This window comes from Sparus aurata, chromosome 15 (assembly GCF_900880675.1).
Source record: "Sparus aurata chromosome 15, fSpaAur1.1, whole genome shotgun sequence".
Taxonomy (NCBI): domain Eukaryota; kingdom Metazoa; phylum Chordata; class Actinopteri; order Spariformes; family Sparidae; genus Sparus; species Sparus aurata.
The window spans coordinates 15998960-16017778 of record NC_044201.1 but is presented as its reverse complement, the minus strand read 5'-3'; the positions used below and the strand labels follow the sequence as shown (position 1 = coordinate 16017778).

The 18819-nt window shown below is 39.8% G+C and overlaps 2 protein-coding genes across 4 annotated transcripts in view; one reads left to right on the top strand and one right to left on the bottom strand.

Moving 5' to 3' along the window:
* The window catches only part of ide (insulin-degrading enzyme), a 29961-nt gene extending 28098 nt beyond the window's left edge, over window positions 1-1863 (bottom strand). Inside the window, exons 1-3 of one of the 3 annotated variants that reach the window (XM_030442394.1) lie at window positions 1587-1743; window positions 1010-1068; window positions 417-601 (exon numbers count right to left, since the gene is read on the bottom strand). In XM_030442394.1, coding sequence (XP_030298254.1) covers window positions 417-576 — 160 coding nt within the window. In that variant the 5' untranslated portion in view covers window positions 577-601; window positions 1010-1068; window positions 1587-1743. Of the gene's footprint in view, window positions 1-416; window positions 602-1009; window positions 1069-1586 lie in introns of all 3 variants that reach the window. The other 2 variants (XM_030442393.1, XM_030442392.1) reach the window with 2 other exon arrangements.
* Window positions 1864-3161: 1298 nt separating this feature from the next.
* kmo (kynurenine 3-monooxygenase) lies at window positions 3162-17920 on the top strand. Its single transcript, XM_030442395.1, has 15 exons — window positions 3162-3316; window positions 3680-3749; window positions 3920-4017; window positions 4628-4717; window positions 5754-5802; window positions 7323-7410; window positions 10464-10629; window positions 10780-10851; window positions 13357-13478; window positions 14004-14151; window positions 14233-14290; window positions 14390-14472; window positions 15341-15442; window positions 15535-15594; window positions 17197-17920. The coding sequence occupies exons 1-15, from the start codon at window positions 3254-3256 to the stop codon at window positions 17341-17343; spliced, it is 1416 nt and encodes a 471-aa protein (XP_030298255.1). The 5' UTR covers window positions 3162-3253; the 3' UTR covers window positions 17344-17920.
* Window positions 17921-18819: the final 899 nt, after the last annotated feature.

Below are 18819 nucleotides of genomic sequence, written 5' to 3'. Positions count from 1 at the left end.
TTTCAAAAATATTATTATAATAAATGTGTTGGTATGTGTGCAATGTCTTTTTAATCAAAAAAAGTAAAAAAAAAAACAAAAACAATCAAACATATCAATCATTATATTAATACTGATATTATATCCTGGTATTGATAAAACTTTACCAGATTGATTGACAGCAATATCATGTTTACTGGATTAAACAAGTATACTTTATAACAGAGAGCCGTTTACCCTGAGCGCAGGATGAATATGTTACTCAAGCAGACTTTTTTTCTACATGTTTAACTACAATATGGATTGCTTCCATAGCATACAAGGCATTGAATAGTTACATATCTTTTCCCAACTGCTTTGTTTAGTTGTGTTATAAGGGTGTGTGATACAAGACTACCTGGCAAAACAATAGTGATGAAAGACTTGAAGACATTCACCTATGTGCACATCCAAAGCAGCTGAGGATTTGTCTGTTGTTGGGTCACTGATGAGCATTGCCTTCAAGCCATTGGTAAACTCCAGGCCCCTGTAGACCCGCTTGTCCTCGGGAGAGCGAATTATTTCACTAACCACCCTGTTCACAGCCGGATCAGTCATTCTGAGTGGCAAGGATGACACCAGCCTGCAGTAAAGGGAATCAGATTCACAGTCAGTTTAGTGCAGTTAGCAAATGAGACTGACCTGCTGTGTTCAGAGACTTCAGCACTGAGGGCAAATGCATCACTTTTTGGCAGGGCACAAGATGATTTGGGGATGAAAATAACAAGTGACATTGTGTATATCAAGACTAACACGATAGAGTTCAAGCACAGTACATAAAACAGCTCTTTGAGGTCATGCATAGGTTTAACGGATGCCTCAATCAATTCACTCAGACTCTACAGCAATTAAATGCACCTGGTGCTTAACGTCAGTATGACAGCTGCTGGGTTGGTTTGATTTGACTAGACCACTTTCGGAATTATTAAATCGTATTACGATTTCACTCGAAAAACTAAGTATATTTTAAATGGAAGTATAACCAACAAACCTGTTTAGAACTTGGATAAGGGCTTGAACTGCTACTTTGCTGTGCCGGTTACGTCCCTCCTTTATGGAGCAAAGTACCAGTTAGCCCGTTAAATAATAACCATAAAGAAAAATACTTTCGTGATGAACAGTTCACTGACAGGCAAATATCTGGAAACATAAATATAATTGCCGTGGTACAGCAGTGGTTGGCTAGCGGTACTCGTTAGAGGACATATAATAATCCCACGGACAGAAGGAAGGTAGAATAGCGTTAGCTTGCTAAATTAGCAACCAAAGCTACAAAAACGAGAGCTGCCAAATGGCAGTGTGTCTAATTAATTTGTTACCTTTAACACACCGCTGTTGTAAAGTGCTTTACAATTTTCCAGTTAAAAAGAAGCTCCACACATTAACCGTATTAGCCACCACCTTAAGTAGCAGCAAAGCTAACACTTTCGGTCTTGCTAGGGAGCTTAACTTAGATCAACAAACCGGCTTTAAGGGCCCGGCTTGTTAGCTAGCTAGCCTGTCGTATGGTTAGAAAATAACGCAATTATTTTTAACAAAAATTATGACATTTGGCCGAAGACACGTACCTGAAATCTTGGTTAAGATAGAAACCGTTGCCTGCTGACTGGAGATATCTCGCAAACTGGGCCGTTCGGTTAATGCACTTAAACATACTTTGCACCCATGAAAAACAAACCTCGGCTTTTACAGCGCCATATTAGAATAGGCAAAAATAGTGGAACCCAGATCGGACTGTAATTCAATACGGTAGATTATCAATTCTTCAGTGAAGCCAGGGCTGACACATGCGAACACAACAGCGGATTTGAGTTAAACAAATAAAGTTAAAGTGGCTGGAACACGGCAAATTGTCTGCCATGTTTTATGAAAATTGCGTTGTGTCATTCACTCTGATATCGACTACGATGGCCTGAGTGTGGAGTGTCAGGTGGTTTCAAGCTCTGACCTGCGCACTCAGCTGTGGATATATTAATTGTGAGAAATTCACACAACTGATCCAAAAATAAAAAGATTTTAATCTTAAAATGTTTCAATAAAAACATGTTAGAAATTCTCTGATTACACTCTTCCCTTTGTGAAAAAATCTTAAACTTGCAAAAGGTATAATTAAGTGTTGTCCTAATTATTGACACAAAAATAACACAAAGAATGTGATGGCATAACTATATGATCGCGTTTATAAATTTACTCTTCAATAAAGAAATCACTACGAAAAGTAATAGATTCTTCTTTGGGAATAGTAAATACACTGAAACATGAATTGGGGAGGCTGAATATCCAGTGGTGTCTGTGGATCACCCAGTGAAACTGGATACCATTTGATATCTCATTGCATATACCCAAAATATAGGCCTTGTCTACTGGATGGATGCAGAACATTTAATAACACAGGAAAGAAAGAATGACACAAATACACAAGATTTGTTTTGAAAGCAACGAGATGGACAATGATTATAGGCTGATTCCTTTTTACAAGTGTTGTGAATATTTCCATTAATTGTTAACTTAAGCAATGGACTATTGAAACTTAGAACCACAAGGATGTAAACAAAAATATATGACCTGTTCTCATTAAATGATAAAAAACGATAATTATAGGCCTGAACTTTGATCTGCACATGCGCCTTTGGATTTGCGTGCGCGTGTGGATCTGAATGAGTTCTGGTTATGTAGCTGCTGAAAAATGTTGTCATCTCACAGCCACTAGATGGCGACAGATTTCTTTACTTGAGAATTACAGCGACCGGTCAGCTGAGACCTTTTGAGCGGCAGTCTATTATACATCTTATTACTTAACAGGACTTGCACATGACATGATGCATGGAAAATAACCCTGTTGTAATGATCTTTTTATTAACAAGGGCTTGACACCGCTTATTATTCTAGGAGCCTTTTTTAACAACCTGGTCATTTTAGAGTCTTTTTAACATTTATCTTTCCATCTGCTGGCTTACCATCAAGAAAGTGGTGATTTTCTGATAACTGTGTGAACTCCCTTCCAAAGTAGTACAGAGTGTATGGTTAAGGCTTTCTGACAGCTGAGCTGTGTTTGGAAAGTCCTGAGTTATCAATCTGCTTGTGTTTGCTTTAAAAGCGGAACTGATGTCCCGATGAGGGACATTCATGGGACACACCCCTTTCCTCCTCTTTTCACTCTTTACCAGACGCTTTTGTAAATCACTTTGAGCCGGACGGTGAGGAAGGTCAGACCACCAGTGGAGCGTCAAGCACGATGGAGGAATCCGCCAGCAGATCAGACAAGAAAAAAGTTGTAGCAGTGGTGGGCGGTGGTTTGGTAAGAAAAGAAAATGAAAGTGAATGATTAATTCAAAGTGCTGTGCTTCTTGTCTTCTGATCTCTGGATTGCACATTGTCCATTAACAAGGCAACTGTGCTGTTATTCAAAGGAGACACTTCCGCACAACTTTAGAGGACTTTCTTTCTTGAATGTTGCAAACAAATGTGTATTTCTTTTAATTCAAAAGTGTAGGATAAAGGAAATAAGATCCCAAAATAGGAGTGGTGTGTTTAGTAATGGCTATCTATATGGTGTTAATATTGTACGGTTTAAGGCTAATTATGTATGTATGATGGTGTAAATCACAGTGATTTTGGCAAGATTTTCAAAGCTCTGACCTTAATCCCCTTCAACCTCTAGGTTGGAGCACTGAATGCGTGCTACTTTGCCAAAAGAGGCTTTGATGTGCAAGTGTTTGAAACTCGAGAAGGTAATAATCAAAGCTCTCTGAATAAATAACAGCCTCACCTCACTCCTCTCTCTGAGGAATAGACCCACACATCAAACATACAATACGTATATCTGAAAGTGAATAGAAACACTGATAACCAATATTTCACTAAAGGTAAGACTGAAACATTGTGTCTGTTTTCTGGTCAGATATCCGGAAAGCCAAAATTGTGAAGGGGAGAAGCATCAACCTGGCTTTGTCTCACAGGGGCCGGTCGGCACTGAAGCATGTTGGGATGGAGGACAAGGTACTCTCATCAAATGTGTTCACTGTTCAACTGATAATGTGCAGAATGACGTACTGCAGGGACATGGTGATCCTATCTTGCCTGTTTTGAAAAAAGACTCTTGCCCCATACAAGTCCTCTTGAAGTCATGTCATTGACTGAAGTAGAATTTAAGTGGGTGGGAATCCTGTATTTTTTGTTGAGCTGTATCTATTCCATTAATGAAATATTAAATACGTGGCCAGGCCCCAGGGAATCTGTCCACCCCTGCTGTCTTTGCCTGCAGTCCACTCAAGAGGTTTTATTCTGGCATCTGAGGTCAGCAATCTTTTTCTGTTGGTCCACATTTGCTGCACGGACCATGTTACGTCCGCCTGAGAACACTGCTTCAGACTTTTTTTTTTTTTTTTTAAACTAGCGTGACTTGCGCTGACAAAACAAGGCTCACACAGACTGTGACGTGGACTGTCCATGGCTTTATATCCTGCACTCAGACCTCTCATACATTGAGACTGAAAACATGGATTTGTTTGCCTGTGCAGAGTATTTCACTTTAAATAATTATTTATCCTCAATTTTAGTAAAAGTCAATTTTAAAGTTTGACCCCCTGTTTTATTAATCTTTCCTCAGATTGTCTCAAAGGGAATCCCCATGCATGCAAGAATGATCCATTCTCTGAGTGGGAAACAGTCTCCGATCCCATATGGCAAGAAAGGCCAGGTAAGATGTGTTTTATCCTGCAAAACACAGAAAGTGCCAAGATACGAATTAACTGACATATCATCCCATTTTTTGCGATGTAAGAACATGTTAATGGATATGCTTATCATTTGCTGGAAAGAGGTCCTGCAACGTAGCATGATAAGACATTTAAAGGGGCAGCTCTCATCGTACAAATTGTACACTGTAGTTACATTTCAATGGTTGATAACATATTGGATCATGGTCATTTTGCATCTTATCACTCCTCCACTCAAGGCCTTGGCATATAGACAGTATTATTTTTGTTTTCCTTTCCTACTTATTGCTGAAATGATATCCAGCTACATCTAAGTTAAAAGTGTTTGGTTGTTAGTTAACAGGCCGTAAGAATTGCCTCATGCATATTGACTCAGTCGACGGATTAAATATTAATTTGTCCGTTTGTTAGACTTCAAAGGCACCAACATGTATGCATTTCTAAGCACACACATACAGAAACACAAAGAAACTGCAAAATGTGAGCGCACACAGAGGTCTGTGCACGTAGACGTGCAGTAACACTGAAATTGTTGTAACATACCAATAGAGGGCCTGATGAAGCGCTTGAACAGCTGAATGTTGCACTGAGAAGATGATTAAAAACGTTACAATGTGCAGACTTTTCTCATGCGTGTGCTGCAATAGTGTTTGTCTTGCACCTGAATGTTTTTGCCTCAGTATACCCACACGTGGTCCCTCCTCACATAACAAAAGAGTCCAACAAAATCAGGTTTGTATTCCGTCATTAAAATGTGTTCTTGTCTAAAAATAGTCATTTTTAATCACTGGCACCAGTTTGGCTGGGAGTCTTAATCTCACTGGGACTCAGATGGTTGAATAAAGCAAAAATATACCAGATAGACAGTGAAAGCATGGAGAGTCATGAATGTAGAGAGACAGAGTATAAACCACAGAGACTTCCTATTCCCATTTAAATGAATGGCCACAGTTGTGTTTGTGAAGCTGTACCTGTGGAATTAAAACTAAACTAAAATACAGACTGTTCTCCTTTCAGTACATCCTGTCAGTAGACCGAGCCAATCTGAACAAAGAGCTGCTAACAGGTAAGAACATCAACAGTTGAACCAAAATGGTATTTTAACTTTCAAATGATGCACCTTCTCTCCGAGTAAATACATCAAAATGGGACTCATAAAAAGTTTAAGCCCCTCTTAATCACTGTGTTAATATGACTGTTGTTTATTTAAGATAACAGACTCATGTCTGACGAAGAATAAGAAAGCATAGTTTGTTAATCTCTCCAGAGGAAGTTAAATTTTTTAAGTAAGTGCATGAGTCACTTTAATGTGAAGTTACAACAGCAATCTCACTAGGTCATAATGCTTACATGTGTAATCTCAATCCTCATCTCTCATCTCTGCATTAAGAAACCAAGCTGTCTATTAAGTGAAAGTGCAAAGTTATTGAGAAGTTTCTTCTCGTTCTAGATCAGGCTGTAAAATCGTTTTCCTCCTCTTGGTGTTTAAAAAACTCTCATACAACCAAGGTGACAATCTAGCTAGGTCATTAGTTTAAAAGAAGTTTTTGTCCATGGCATGGACAATCCAAATTAAACAGTTCTTATGCATAAATAAAATATTGCAAAATAATAAAGTATGATGTTTCATAAGTGTTTGAAATCTCACTACTGAGAGTCCATTATGTAAGCAGTAACCTGCTGAGGGAGTCACTAAACTGCAGTATGTACTCAAAGTTTCCTAACAATGGCTTACATCAGCCTTCATAAGCTACCATGTAGTGTAATGAATAAAGTATTTTTTCATTTATTAATGAATTCAGTTTTTGATTTGTATGCAGTTTGTGTTATTTCTTCTTTTTTGAAAATTAATAATATTGCTTTAAGGGAGAACCAGTCCACTCTTACAAACAGCATACGTTATACAGTACATTAATATACATTCTTGGATTCAATGAACGCCTTAATAAAGTTTCTGTACCCTCAATGAATTCGTAATGTGTTAACTCTACACAAGGCTCCAACTTAAAGACTATATTCTTTTTTCCCATCTCCTTGGTGGTGTGAGCGCCATGCAAGTCTACTGCATGACTACGTCCAAGGACATCAGGGAGTGTGTCGGTATTTTCAGGCTAAAAGGATTTTTGCCTAAATTTAATGAAGCGCCTCAGTGTACGTTTGGAGATAATGTGCGACAGCATGGGCCCATGTTTAATTAGATTGCCTGTGTGTGCTGAAAATGAAGCCGATTGTAAAGCTGTTGCTCTTATCAGGGCCAATCCAGACTCCTGGAATGAACACTGAGATGAAAAGATTTCGGAAAGCGTGCCAGTCTAAACATTAGCTTCCCCCAGAACAGACTCACCGACTGCTGAGATGTGTTGTTCATGAGATTCATGCTAATCAGCTGGAGGTCATTCCCCTTCAGTGGGGGATTGATTTCACTTTTTGCTGACAGGCTGTGTCCTGACTGCACTTAATTAGAATTTTGAAGGTTTTCTGTACATTTGAACAAGACATTACATTAAATGTCACATTAAAGTGCTGATGTAATGTCACACGTGCATCGGTGATATAAGCTGCTTTTGCAACGTTTGAACCCCACAGAGGCGGAGACATATCCAAACACAACGTTGAACTTTGGCCGCAAACTGCAGGACTGGAATGCTGAAACAGGGCTAATGACCTTTATCAGGTAAATAGTTACCGATCTTACATCTTTGCACCCCTGTACTCACAGCACACAGACACAAACATGCACACAATGAGGCTAATCCTCGGAGGAGGATCTGCTCATTTGTATTCTTTGTTTTAAAAATGGCTTTATTGATCGCGTACCCTCTGTGCTCCTATGTGTAGACACATGTGGCGATGTACATGATCACTCTGGGATGGCGATAAACATGTCACCTATGAAGCCTCTGTGCGTGACTTCTGTGTAGCTCTGTAATTGGTTGCCCTTGAGGAAAATGTGACACACAATTTACAACCCAATTAACAGTGAAACACCTCCAGGTCTTTTTAAGTTGTGGGAATTATCACACCCATACAGTCAATTATTCACAAGGTATGCGGGAGCTCAAACACTCTTTAATTTGATGACAGAGTGTTTAAATTGAATTTGTCCTCCATCTGAAATGTGTTGAAATCCATTTGATTTTTTTTATTTTTCATTTGTTCGTTTTTAGTGCCTGGTTGGAAAATGTGACAGTGAATGAGTCACTGTGCAGTTATTAAACAGCAAGCAAAGACTGTAAAGCACTTTAATTAATAATGATTTAAACAAGTTTTATGTAAAAGCTGTGAGTATGCCTTAAAATCCAGAACTAACCTAACATCCGGGACACATCGTTCCCTCTGCCCTGTAGTTGAACTCCGACAGCTCGCATTTTCTCTCTCCAGCTTGTGTAATTAAGTACACAGAGAGCCTTATTCCAACCGTGATAGCCAGTTTCCTCTCATACTAGCCAGGAAATGTAGAGATAGACATCAGCATGAAATAGATGAACATGACCTGCTTTATTTTTATTGTCCGGTCTGTAATCATGCTACATCTAATAATCTGTTAATGAAATGTTAGACTATCTCTGAAAATCATTCAAGATTGAAATCTGAATAGTTCTTTTGATACATAGTTATTTTTAGGCGGAGAGCCGGGGGAACTGTTGTGGGCAGACACAATGTGAGATCACCATCCCAGGGTGCAGGCTCATGCATGTTACAAAGGGATTATCACAGAGCTGCACAACACTGTAATTAGGAGACCACGTAATGTCACACAGTACACCAGGTCAATTTACAGATTAATTGGTTGCTGTGCACATTTATTATTTTCACGTATCTGTAATTTCCATGTGAATCTAAGGCTGGTCATTGAACTGATTTTAAATCCACTTTGCTTAAATTGTAAAATGAGTTTAAAGGAGACCTTCTAGATTTCCTTAATATAGGTTGAGGAGGTTATTGTGCATGTAAAAGATCTTGAAACTTAAAAAGGTCAAAGAAGCTCCTCTCTCCAACAGTAAACACAGCTCCTGAAACGCTTTGTAAGTCGTCCCGCCTTTAATTCTGTGAATTTGGTACCTCACCATGTCACACATTAGCATGATTTATGCCGAGCGGTGCCTGGGTCAGGGGAGCTGACCAATCAGGCCCTTAAAGAGACATGAGACAGAGGATGAATACAGTGCTGCAGCACTGGACAGAATGAGACAACTGATGTGTTTGTTGAGCATTAAAGCATGTCAGCCTATTCCAGTAGTTACCCAAAATAAAAAGCATATATAGTAATTTAAAAGTACCTGTTTTTAGCCATGCTAGCATTGTGTGGTTTTATGGATGGTACAGTGATGTGGGTCCCTGAGTCAACCACTTTAATCAGGACTACAATATCTCAAACTGATTAATAGTTTGTACTGACAGTTACCAATGCATCTGGTTTTGACCCATATCCCTGGACTTGTGCATGGCGATGCACATCCTCATACAAGATGTGACCTGAGACACTTGAATAAATACAGTAATGTTTACGGGGTCATGAATAATTAACTGCGTAACACTCTGCAGGAATGTTGATTGGTGTCCAAATGATTATGACAGTGAGTAAAGCAATTTGGCAACAAAAAACACATTAATGTCCCCTGTAAGGATCATTTAATGAGATGATAGAGTGCTGATAATACATTCAGAGGCACTTAACATTTGCACCAGCGGTTCCACATGGGTCATTAATGCGTGCTGTCAAGTGACCAGAGTCAGATCTCAGAGCTGGTATTTCACTAACAGTAGGAGCTGACTGGAGGCCTTTTCATGTGGCACATCAGACTGGTCCTTCAGAGACAGAGGTTCTTGGCCCACGAGTCATATTCTCCACACATAGGGGAAAACACTTATTTGGTACAGACCCCAATTGAAATCACATTATTTTAAATTTTTTTATCCAGGGAAATACTGATTCCTGCTGTTTGGAGCAGCTTTTAATCGCAAAGAGCAGACGTAACAAACCGTTTTTTTTAGTGGTCAATAATGCTACCATGTGAGATGACTGTGAATGTTATACAGATACTGTCATAACCATTATTACTGTATATTTAGTGAGTAGCTTGTCAGTTGGTGAAATGTTATTATAAATACATTATACTTACATTTTTTTTCAATGCCAGGTTTTTTAATCTCCATGTGACAACCTGTTATATATAAATAGTCAATGCCCTAAGTTTCCAACATATTAATGAGAGACAAAAAAAAAAAGCTGTACCTCTAATTGAATTCCTGCAGAGGGACTGTTTGAGGACTTTCAAAGAGTGCTTGTTAAAAAGGCCAAGTTTGAGAAAGACAAACTCAGACATTCAGTCCTGGGTCTGCATTTGACTTATGTCTAAATCAAACCTGAAGCACTGCCTGAGGGCCAAACACTTTCCTCCTTTTCTCAGGCTAAACATCCACAACAGAACACTTTGCCTTCAGACCCATGTGTCAGCCTGTGTGACAGGTGTGTAGGCATCAGGACGTTGCCTCCAGGAAGCCTCATTTCTGTCTCTCACTGAAAAGATGCCTTTGCTCATTCAATTATTTAACGTGCAGATGGCTGACTCGTATTTTTCTTAAATGTTCCGGGCCCTCAGGCATGACATTAAGGTTAGCCTGACAGATCAATTAAAATCAAGTTAAGCTAAATTATTTAGCTTATATGGAAGTTTGAACACCGTACACTGAAGTTAATTTGTCCTGCTCCTGGTTTGGTCTCAGGTCCGATGGATCGGAAGAAGAGATCCAGGCAGACCTGATTGTTGGCTGTGATGGAGCCTTCTCTGCCATCCGCAAGCAATTCCTTCGCCGCAGCCGCTTCAACTTCAGCCAGACTTACATCCCCCACGGCTACATGGAGCTCACCATGCCACCCATCAATGGAGAGGTCAGTCTGCAGTCTGTATATCACCCTCCTTTTTATTTAAGGTGGTGAGACGCCGCTGGTATCAAAGCCACAGTATTCATTAAGCACCAGTCTAGATGTGTTTTTGTTGATTTCCATTCTGTTTTGCCACACTTCCATCATCGACCGCAGTTCGCCATGAAACCTAATTATCTGCACATCTGGCCACGAAACACATTCATGATGATCGCCCTGCCCAACTTGGTGAGTGTGTATTTATTTTCCTCTCCCCTGTGTTTCATATCTACTGCCTGCTGGCCTGATTACCTCACATTTTTTGGCATCCACTAACTGTTACAGGAAGACAAACGTATAATCACTTCAGAGAATTTCTGGGCATGATTGACCTCTGGGGTGTCCTCATAGAGTTAATTAGCCTTGTTTACACACGCTTCATAGCCAGTAGAGGCTTACTCATCCGAAAGTCCTACCTACTTTCAGCACAGCGGTTGTGTCCTCCTTCTCATCAGTCTCGCTGTGTCCTTTTGTCAGACTTCTCTTGCCGTCTCTCCTGAGCTTCTTAGTCTCACAGGGGTTTTTCTGCACGGCTGACTCAGCACAACAGTTTTGCTCTCTTCAGTGAGACCAGGTTAAGACAGCTGACTTTGGAGAGCATTTGCGCTGTCACTCACTGCCCTAGTTCCCGGGAACACATCAGGGCTGGGAAAAAAAACAAAACACATCCTTGCCGCTGCGGATACCATGGTAACAGATTAAGGTGCTCGGGAGGACATTGTGATGTTGATAGATGGCACCTGCTCAAATGGGCACGAGATGGCACTCCCACAACCCCCATTGCACCTTCATCCATCACTTGCACTGGGTGTAGTTGAGCTATTACATTTGCATAGATGGAAGACTCTGAAATGAGTTCAGCTTGGAGGGTTTCTCAGGGCCATAAATGCAATGTGACTCTATTAGAATATAACAAATGATAAAATACATATAAAACGTCTGGTGTCTGCGGAGTACCACGGGATGCAGCATGTATGAAAGGATGCCGCTTAATTTGTGAGAGCAAGGATTCACTTTGACCTTGAGAAGACATCTGTGATTAATTATTATAAATGCAAGGCTCCTTTATTTAATCATATGGCAAAGAGTATATAACTGATTATGAAACTGTCTTAATTGAATACCGATCCCTCTGTGTGACCTACATATGCAAATGAGACAATCAGCAACAAGATTATATAACAAGACATCATTACATCACTTGGGAATGTTGATCATTTTAAATCTTACAATGTTTACTTTGTTTTAACATCGACATATTACAGTTTTAATCTTAAATAGCCAGAAACATATACATTACCTCATCAACAGGTATCCTGCGAACAGACTGTTCAATACATATATATATGTATATATATATGTATTGCCTCTTTCTTTCACTTGCTTGCAAAACAAATACATTTGCTAGCCAGATGAAGATCCTTATGACAGATGCTCAGACTGCTTTTCAACAGAGGTGCCACCATAATCACAAAAAAGAAAGTTCCTAATAGCTACTTTAACTATTCCTGAAACATCCGGCCATGTCTGAAACATATATCATAGCTAGATACGCATTTTGAGTTCTTTGAGAATTGCTCGCCTGCTTCTGGCTTTCTACTTTTCTTCCTGGGTTAATGGGCCAAACGTATTAATTCTGACTTTATAATGTGATGACAACACATATTTTTAGAACGCTTGTCTCAACTCTAGGAACATTTGATTGATTTATGAAATATAAAACCTCCATTGATCACAAATTCATAACAGAAAGGGTCGTTATTGAGCTTATTTGCAGTTTCAGATGATGAAAATTGTTTGCAGATGTAGTGGAAATTCTCCTTTGTGAGGTAGAGAGTTGCTAAGTCTCCGAAGAACTTCAGACTTCAGCATATGAATCAGATGTCATTTAATAACACGCAGCGTGGAGTAGAAGGCGTAAACGCGTTCTCTGACAAACTCTAAATTGTTATCCCTTAAGTACAGAACAGAGAGGAGGTTACCTTCATTTACAACAGTCATAAAACATCTTCTTTACAGATAAATGACTCTTTGATATTTTGGTGTGTCCTGTCTTCTCAGGACAGTGACCCTTTGATGTAACAGATGGGACAGTAAATGTCATCTTATCTAAACTTTGTGTACATTCCAATGTGGGGATGTGCCCCCTCCTGTGGCTCATTGACACCTCAGGCAGTGTGACAATCTCTCTCCCCCTCCTGTCCTTAAAACACTTAAGATAACAAAAGAAGGCTTATCTAATTTTCTCACACAGATCGGCTGCAATACCACGAATGGCCCATGGGCAAAATTGGAAGCAAAGCTGACTGTTGCCGCCGTATCCAGGTTAAAATAATAGATTCATGATAGCTTGGCAAGTAGCCGGATAACGGTCACTTTACTTACCTTACGCAGCAGAGCTCTGCCTACGTTAACCCACTCCTAATCCTGCTCATCCAGACTCAAAATCTTTTTTATTTAACATGTTTAGAAAAAGAAAATGGGAGATTGTGGCTCAATAAGCAGGCAATTGACAATTTATAGAAACTTCCTGACTATCCAGCGAGCTGCCTTAGTTTCCAGCACAACATAGAACTCCCTTCGAGCTCCTTTAATCATCTTGCAAGAGTAATGTCTTTGTGTTCATAAAGATGACTCGATTTAACTTGACAAGAACTGCGTCACAGTGTGCTCTGTGTTTGTTTTCCAATTTAGGACAAGACATTCACCTGTACCCTCTTCATGCCCTTTGAAGAGTTTGAGAAGATCACCACAGGAGATGAAGTCATCGAGTTTTTCCAGAAATACTTCCCTGACACCATACCGCTAATAGGAGTGTAAGTGACTTTCTCCACCCATGTCGCTCACTCCACCGTCTGTCATCTCCCTCTGGCTTTATCTCTTCATCCAACCTGCCAAGTCATCCTCAAAAACACTTTTATTTCCCGTCATCCTGTCGACTCCAGCACATCCACAGCCATGATCTGTGATGTGTGAAATTGCAGACTTTGAGTTATGTGGCTTTGTGCAGCTAGGTTTTAATTTGAGGTGAAGCGTATGCTGTGGGTGACGAGGAGATAACGGCGGCATGAGCAGGAGAAGAGCTTGAGGCTTTAGTCACTCACTTCCTCTATGGATTAACTTTATTTGGAGGGCTCAGGCATAAACAACCCAGACACACGCTATTGCTCCTGTGTTTGGCTGTTTAACTTCACCGGGGCCGACGGAGCATGGTTATTTTTGCCTACTCAGATGTGACAGATGCGTTTGTAGCAAGCAAAAACCAGAGTCAAATGCAACTGTCAACATGGATATCTCTAAGAGAGTTTGTAATTGTTTTATTTTCCATTTGTACCTTGCAGTGATGCTCTCAAGAGGGATTATTTCCGTTTGCCCGGGCAGGCCATGGTGTCTGTCAAGTGCACCCCATATCACATAGGCGACAAATGTGTCCTCATGGGCGATGCAGCCCACGCAGTGGTGCCGTTCTACGGGCAGGGGATGAACGCTGTAAGTAACACTGACGCGAGGAGAAAAGAAAGGCAGAAAAAGAATTAAACTGAGACTCGTTCATCCATATATGCTTTGTAGGGATTTGAGGACTGCATTGTCTTTGAAGAAATAATGGAACAGTTCAATGAGGATTTCAGTAAGTACTTTTAAATGAGCTAAGATTAAACGAGACACAGAGAATAAAGAGACAATTCATAAGAAAAATGTTGCTTGACTCCTTTTTGTGTCCTCCCAGGTGCTGTTCTGCCTGAATATACCAGAGTGCGAGTGCCAGATGATCACGCCATCGCAGATCTGGCCATGTACAACTACATTGAAGTAATGCATATTTATTTGATATCTCCTAATTAAGCCTTTACTTTAAAATACATTTATTTACACAACAATGTAACTAGTAAAGTTGTCTTAAGGTCTCTATTAAAAATGGAATAATCAATAAAATGTCACAGCAAACAAAATGGAATACAAATAAAGAAGATCGTTGAAGATCACTTTGCCAGTGATACTGATAGTATCACAATACAGCGATGCTACGATAAACAATACATTGCAAGACAATCATCTTACAATACATCACATGTCTGTGTAAGTAAAGAACACAAAATACTCTTAAAGGGGCAAAGTCCAGAAATTATATATTTATTCACTATGCTGTGGCGTTTTACAGAATCTGGCATTAACAGAAATGAAACTAAGCTTAGTTCCTTTTTAACATGCACACTGTGCAACGTGTTCAAGTCCATGTACACCATCATTCCAGTGTCAAATAGTCATAAACTCCTAAAATGCTGAACTGCCTGAAGCAAAACATTTGTAAAGGATAAAACTATGGCTCACTAGAATTTTTTTCAATCTGAGTAAATTCAGTTTATACAAGCAGACACCAGAAGAAGTGACTCTTGTTTGTCAAATCGTCTTGTGAATCTGTTAATCCTCATGTTTATAACAAAATATAAATAAGTTTATCCATAATCAAGAGGAAGGGATACGAGATATTGCCATATTGATATTCTCATTATACACTCATTATTTCTAGTGATCTCCACTTTGCTTTATAATTACTAACCTATATAGTGTTTGTGTTCAAAGGCATTCACAATCATAAGAAAGTCAGTTTGAGTTCTGGATATGATGAAGGACAGATGGTTCACGTCACTGACACATGTATGTTGTTTTTGTTTTGCAGATGCGAGCTCATGTCAACTCCAGATGGTTCCTTTTCAGGAAACATGTTGATAACTTCCTCCACGCCATCATGCCAAAGACGATAATTCCTCTTTACACAATGGTCTGCTTCCTCATAAACAAAACAACCACTGTCACATTGCTTGGTGTACGACAATATATATATATCTATTTGTTGTCTTTCTCTGTCTCCAGGTCACTTTCTCCAGGATAAGGTACCATGAAGCTGTGAAGCGCTGGCATTGGCAAGACAAAGTAAGATGCTTTAAGAAAATATGTCACCTCTTGTTCATCTTCCATGCTTACAATTTTTGAACCTTTGAACATTCGAGCATTGTAATTCGGAACTCTTTTGAAGTGGCAGTATTATCAGCAACACGCTCGAAAGGCGGGTGTGACTCTCTCTGGGTAAGCACTTCCCCTTTTTTAGAAACATTGAATTATTCCACCACGAACACAGAGCCTTGCTGCACGGAGAAATGTTTCTGATTTCTCCAATTTGGCTGCGGATGAGCCGGTTAGTCCTTGGCCCCACGCTGAACTGTCTGATGTGACCTGTGCTGCTGGCTTCAGCACTAATGGGCCATAGTCAGAAGGACAACAGGGATTTCGCAGCCACCCTTGTAAATTGATTAAACCCGCAGGGATGTCTGGGCAAAGGGCAAAATGACCTCCATTCAGGGGAGGAAAAGTGCTGTATGAGGCAGCATATACAGACGGAGAAGACGGATAACAGAATAGCCAAATAGTGTGACAATGGCATGGACAAACAGAGGTCTGCTGCATGCAGTAGTGTTGTGGGGATGTTGTAGTTATAATGTGAAGGTGAAGGATGTACAGCTGTATGTGTTATGTGTTAAAATTATGCATTGAACTTTCTCTCACAATTACAAACAGAACAGATTGTAATGATTATATTGCGTTACCCCAAAATTCCACATTTTTACAGTATGTTAAATATGTCTTGATGTGTGATTTAACCCCTCAAAGGTGTTACTGATAACACTCAGTCACTAAATGTCGCGTTCCAGCCCTCCCTTCCACTGCATTCACATTACAACACAGCTGCCGTTCGAATCATCTGCGTGGTTGCCAGTTTGCTGCACTAGCTTACGTTGCTAATACTAGCTTGCATAGTCATTTTTTATGTTTTCCTAAGACTTCTGTTGCTGACGAAACACAGATACCATGTGATCCCAACAGCGTTAAATTGTTGGCAGACAAACCTTGGCAATTCTTACATAGAGATAAAAAAAAAAATCATTTTTGGACCTGGATTAATTCACAACCTTTAAAAGGTTTTTGAGGAAAAGATACTGTTTTATTCTGCATCATTCTACAAGCTCTGTAGATTTATTAATTAAAAAAATGGATTTGCCTACATACAAATGTGACCTCAATATGACCTTTTAAATATCAATTTTCAGATGCTTTTTTTCCATCTCGTTTGTTCTTGAATACACGTGAACTTGTCTCTGTTTACTGCTGATTAGAAAGTGTTTGCATGCTAACATGCTAAATTGACACGATGAACCTGATAAGAATAACACCTGCCAAACATCAGCACATTAACACTGTCACTGTGACAACATTAGCACGCTGATGTCCGTGTTTAGTTCAACACTTACAGTACTGTGCCCAAGTCAAGCCTCCCAGAGCTGCTGGCATGGCTTTAGTCCCTCAAAACTTGGTTTCTACAATCTCGCAAACCCCAGCTTTAAGTGTCACCAAAGCAATAAAAAGCACGACAGGGTGTTTTTTCTTTGCATTAGTGTGCTTTGGAGAAACTGATGTTCCTCAAAATAGAATTAATGTCCAGAGGCTGATGTGAAAGTGATTTTTATTTGTTTTTCGCAGGTGATAAACCGTGGCCTGCTGTTCAGTGCTACAGGAGCTGTTTTGGGAGCCTCCTACCTGCTCGCTAAAAATCCACCTGATATCACCAAACTCACCGTCCCTGTTGAGAAACTGTGGAGCAGGCTCATGGCCCTCAGGACCCCGTGAGCACTTTGCTCTGATCTGACAGACGAGAGCAAAGACTGGAGCATCAAACACGAGAATGAACAGAAATGGTCCAAATTTTAATAAGAGTTTGATTGAATCCTCTAATGAACGTAATGAAGGCTCCGGCAAGGGAACGTACTTTTATAATAATTTCCCCAAGTTATACAAGTCATAATGATTGAAAGTAACATTTAATGAGCATTTAACTGATAATGGTTTGTCTGAAGGAGCCCAACAGTGGATTGTCAAGTCTTTAGATGTGATTCTTTTCATGCCATCATCGTTATTTGCAATCATTTTAATGTGATAACAAAAATGTCAGTATTAAACTCACAGGCTGTGGCCAGGGTATGCGCTGTATGAAATTATGTAGACGCTTAGGCATGAATTGCAAATTAAATGTTCTGTCACCTCATTGTTACTGCCAGATTTTAATTGTGTCTTCAGCTACATCTGCAGTAACTGTTGAGCAGCAGATACGAGTTGTGAAAACCAAACTGACGTATCATAACCTTCACAGATACCACTTTATTATCAGTCCTCAACAAAATGGAATTAAAACTTTGTTTTAGGTGCAGTTTTTTGTTGTGACAGTGATGTGCTTATGATCTGGTTTGGTTAAGACAAAAAAAAGCACTTTGTTGGGGTTATGAAAAAAATGTTTGGTCTTAAAAATCTTGTTTTGGTGGCCACAAACACAGCTTCGATGTCCCGAGGTCTCGTTAAAAAATGCCTGGTTTTAGCACACCAAACACGGCTGGAAATTGTCTTGAGGTCTCCTTAAATACATCCAGTGGTTTCACACTAGCAGATGATGAAACTCAGTCTTGAACAGTGGTCAATGGCTCGGCAGCCCTAATTCCACCACCATCCCCTCAGTCTTCTGATATGAAAGTCAGCTCACAAATATGTAATGTGAATATAATATCTATGAATATATAGAACATTTTACTCTGGTGACGAGGCTGCAATCCTTTGAACATAAAGCAGCAGCCAGCAGGCAGTTACTTAACTCAGCATTAAAAACTTGAAGCAGCTAGCCTGTTTCACAACCAAGGCTACGTAAGTTCTGTCTCTACGCTAAGCTGAGCTAACTGTGGCCTGGCTCCAGCTTCATATTAAACAAACACATATGAGATTGGTATGAATCTTCTCATCTGACTCTTGGCAAGAACAGGTGCATTTTTAGATAAAATCAATCCGTTTTTTGAACTGAACAGCAAAGAAAACAAAGACCACTCTGTCACTCTGTCACACAGCCTTAACGAAGGATCTTATCAGCTATGGAAATCCATTCATCAAATCTATTCATAGCTGACAGCCCAGGAGGTTATGAAAGGAGTGTCTCATTGGAGCACACTAAGGTCTTAGTCTCATCTCCTCTTATCTAATTACACTCCTGTAATCCTCATACATATAAATCCACCAAGTGTCAATTCACAGTGACTGCTCATCACACCGGAGATTTAGATTGAA

Excerpts from the sequence above, each read along its gene's own strand:
- kmo (XM_030442395.1), top strand. The coding sequence starts at position 3,254 with ATGGAGGAATCCGCCAGCAGATCAGACAAGAAAAAAGTTGTAGCAGTG. Across the intron at positions 3,317-3,679 it reads CAGTGGTGGGCGGTGGTTTG|GTTGGAGCACTGAATGCGTG; the intron begins GTAAGAAAAGAA and ends TTCAACCTCTAG. Across the intron at positions 3,750-3,919 it reads AGTGTTTGAAACTCGAGAAG|ATATCCGGAAAGCCAAAATT; the intron begins GTAATAATCAAA and ends TTTTCTGGTCAG.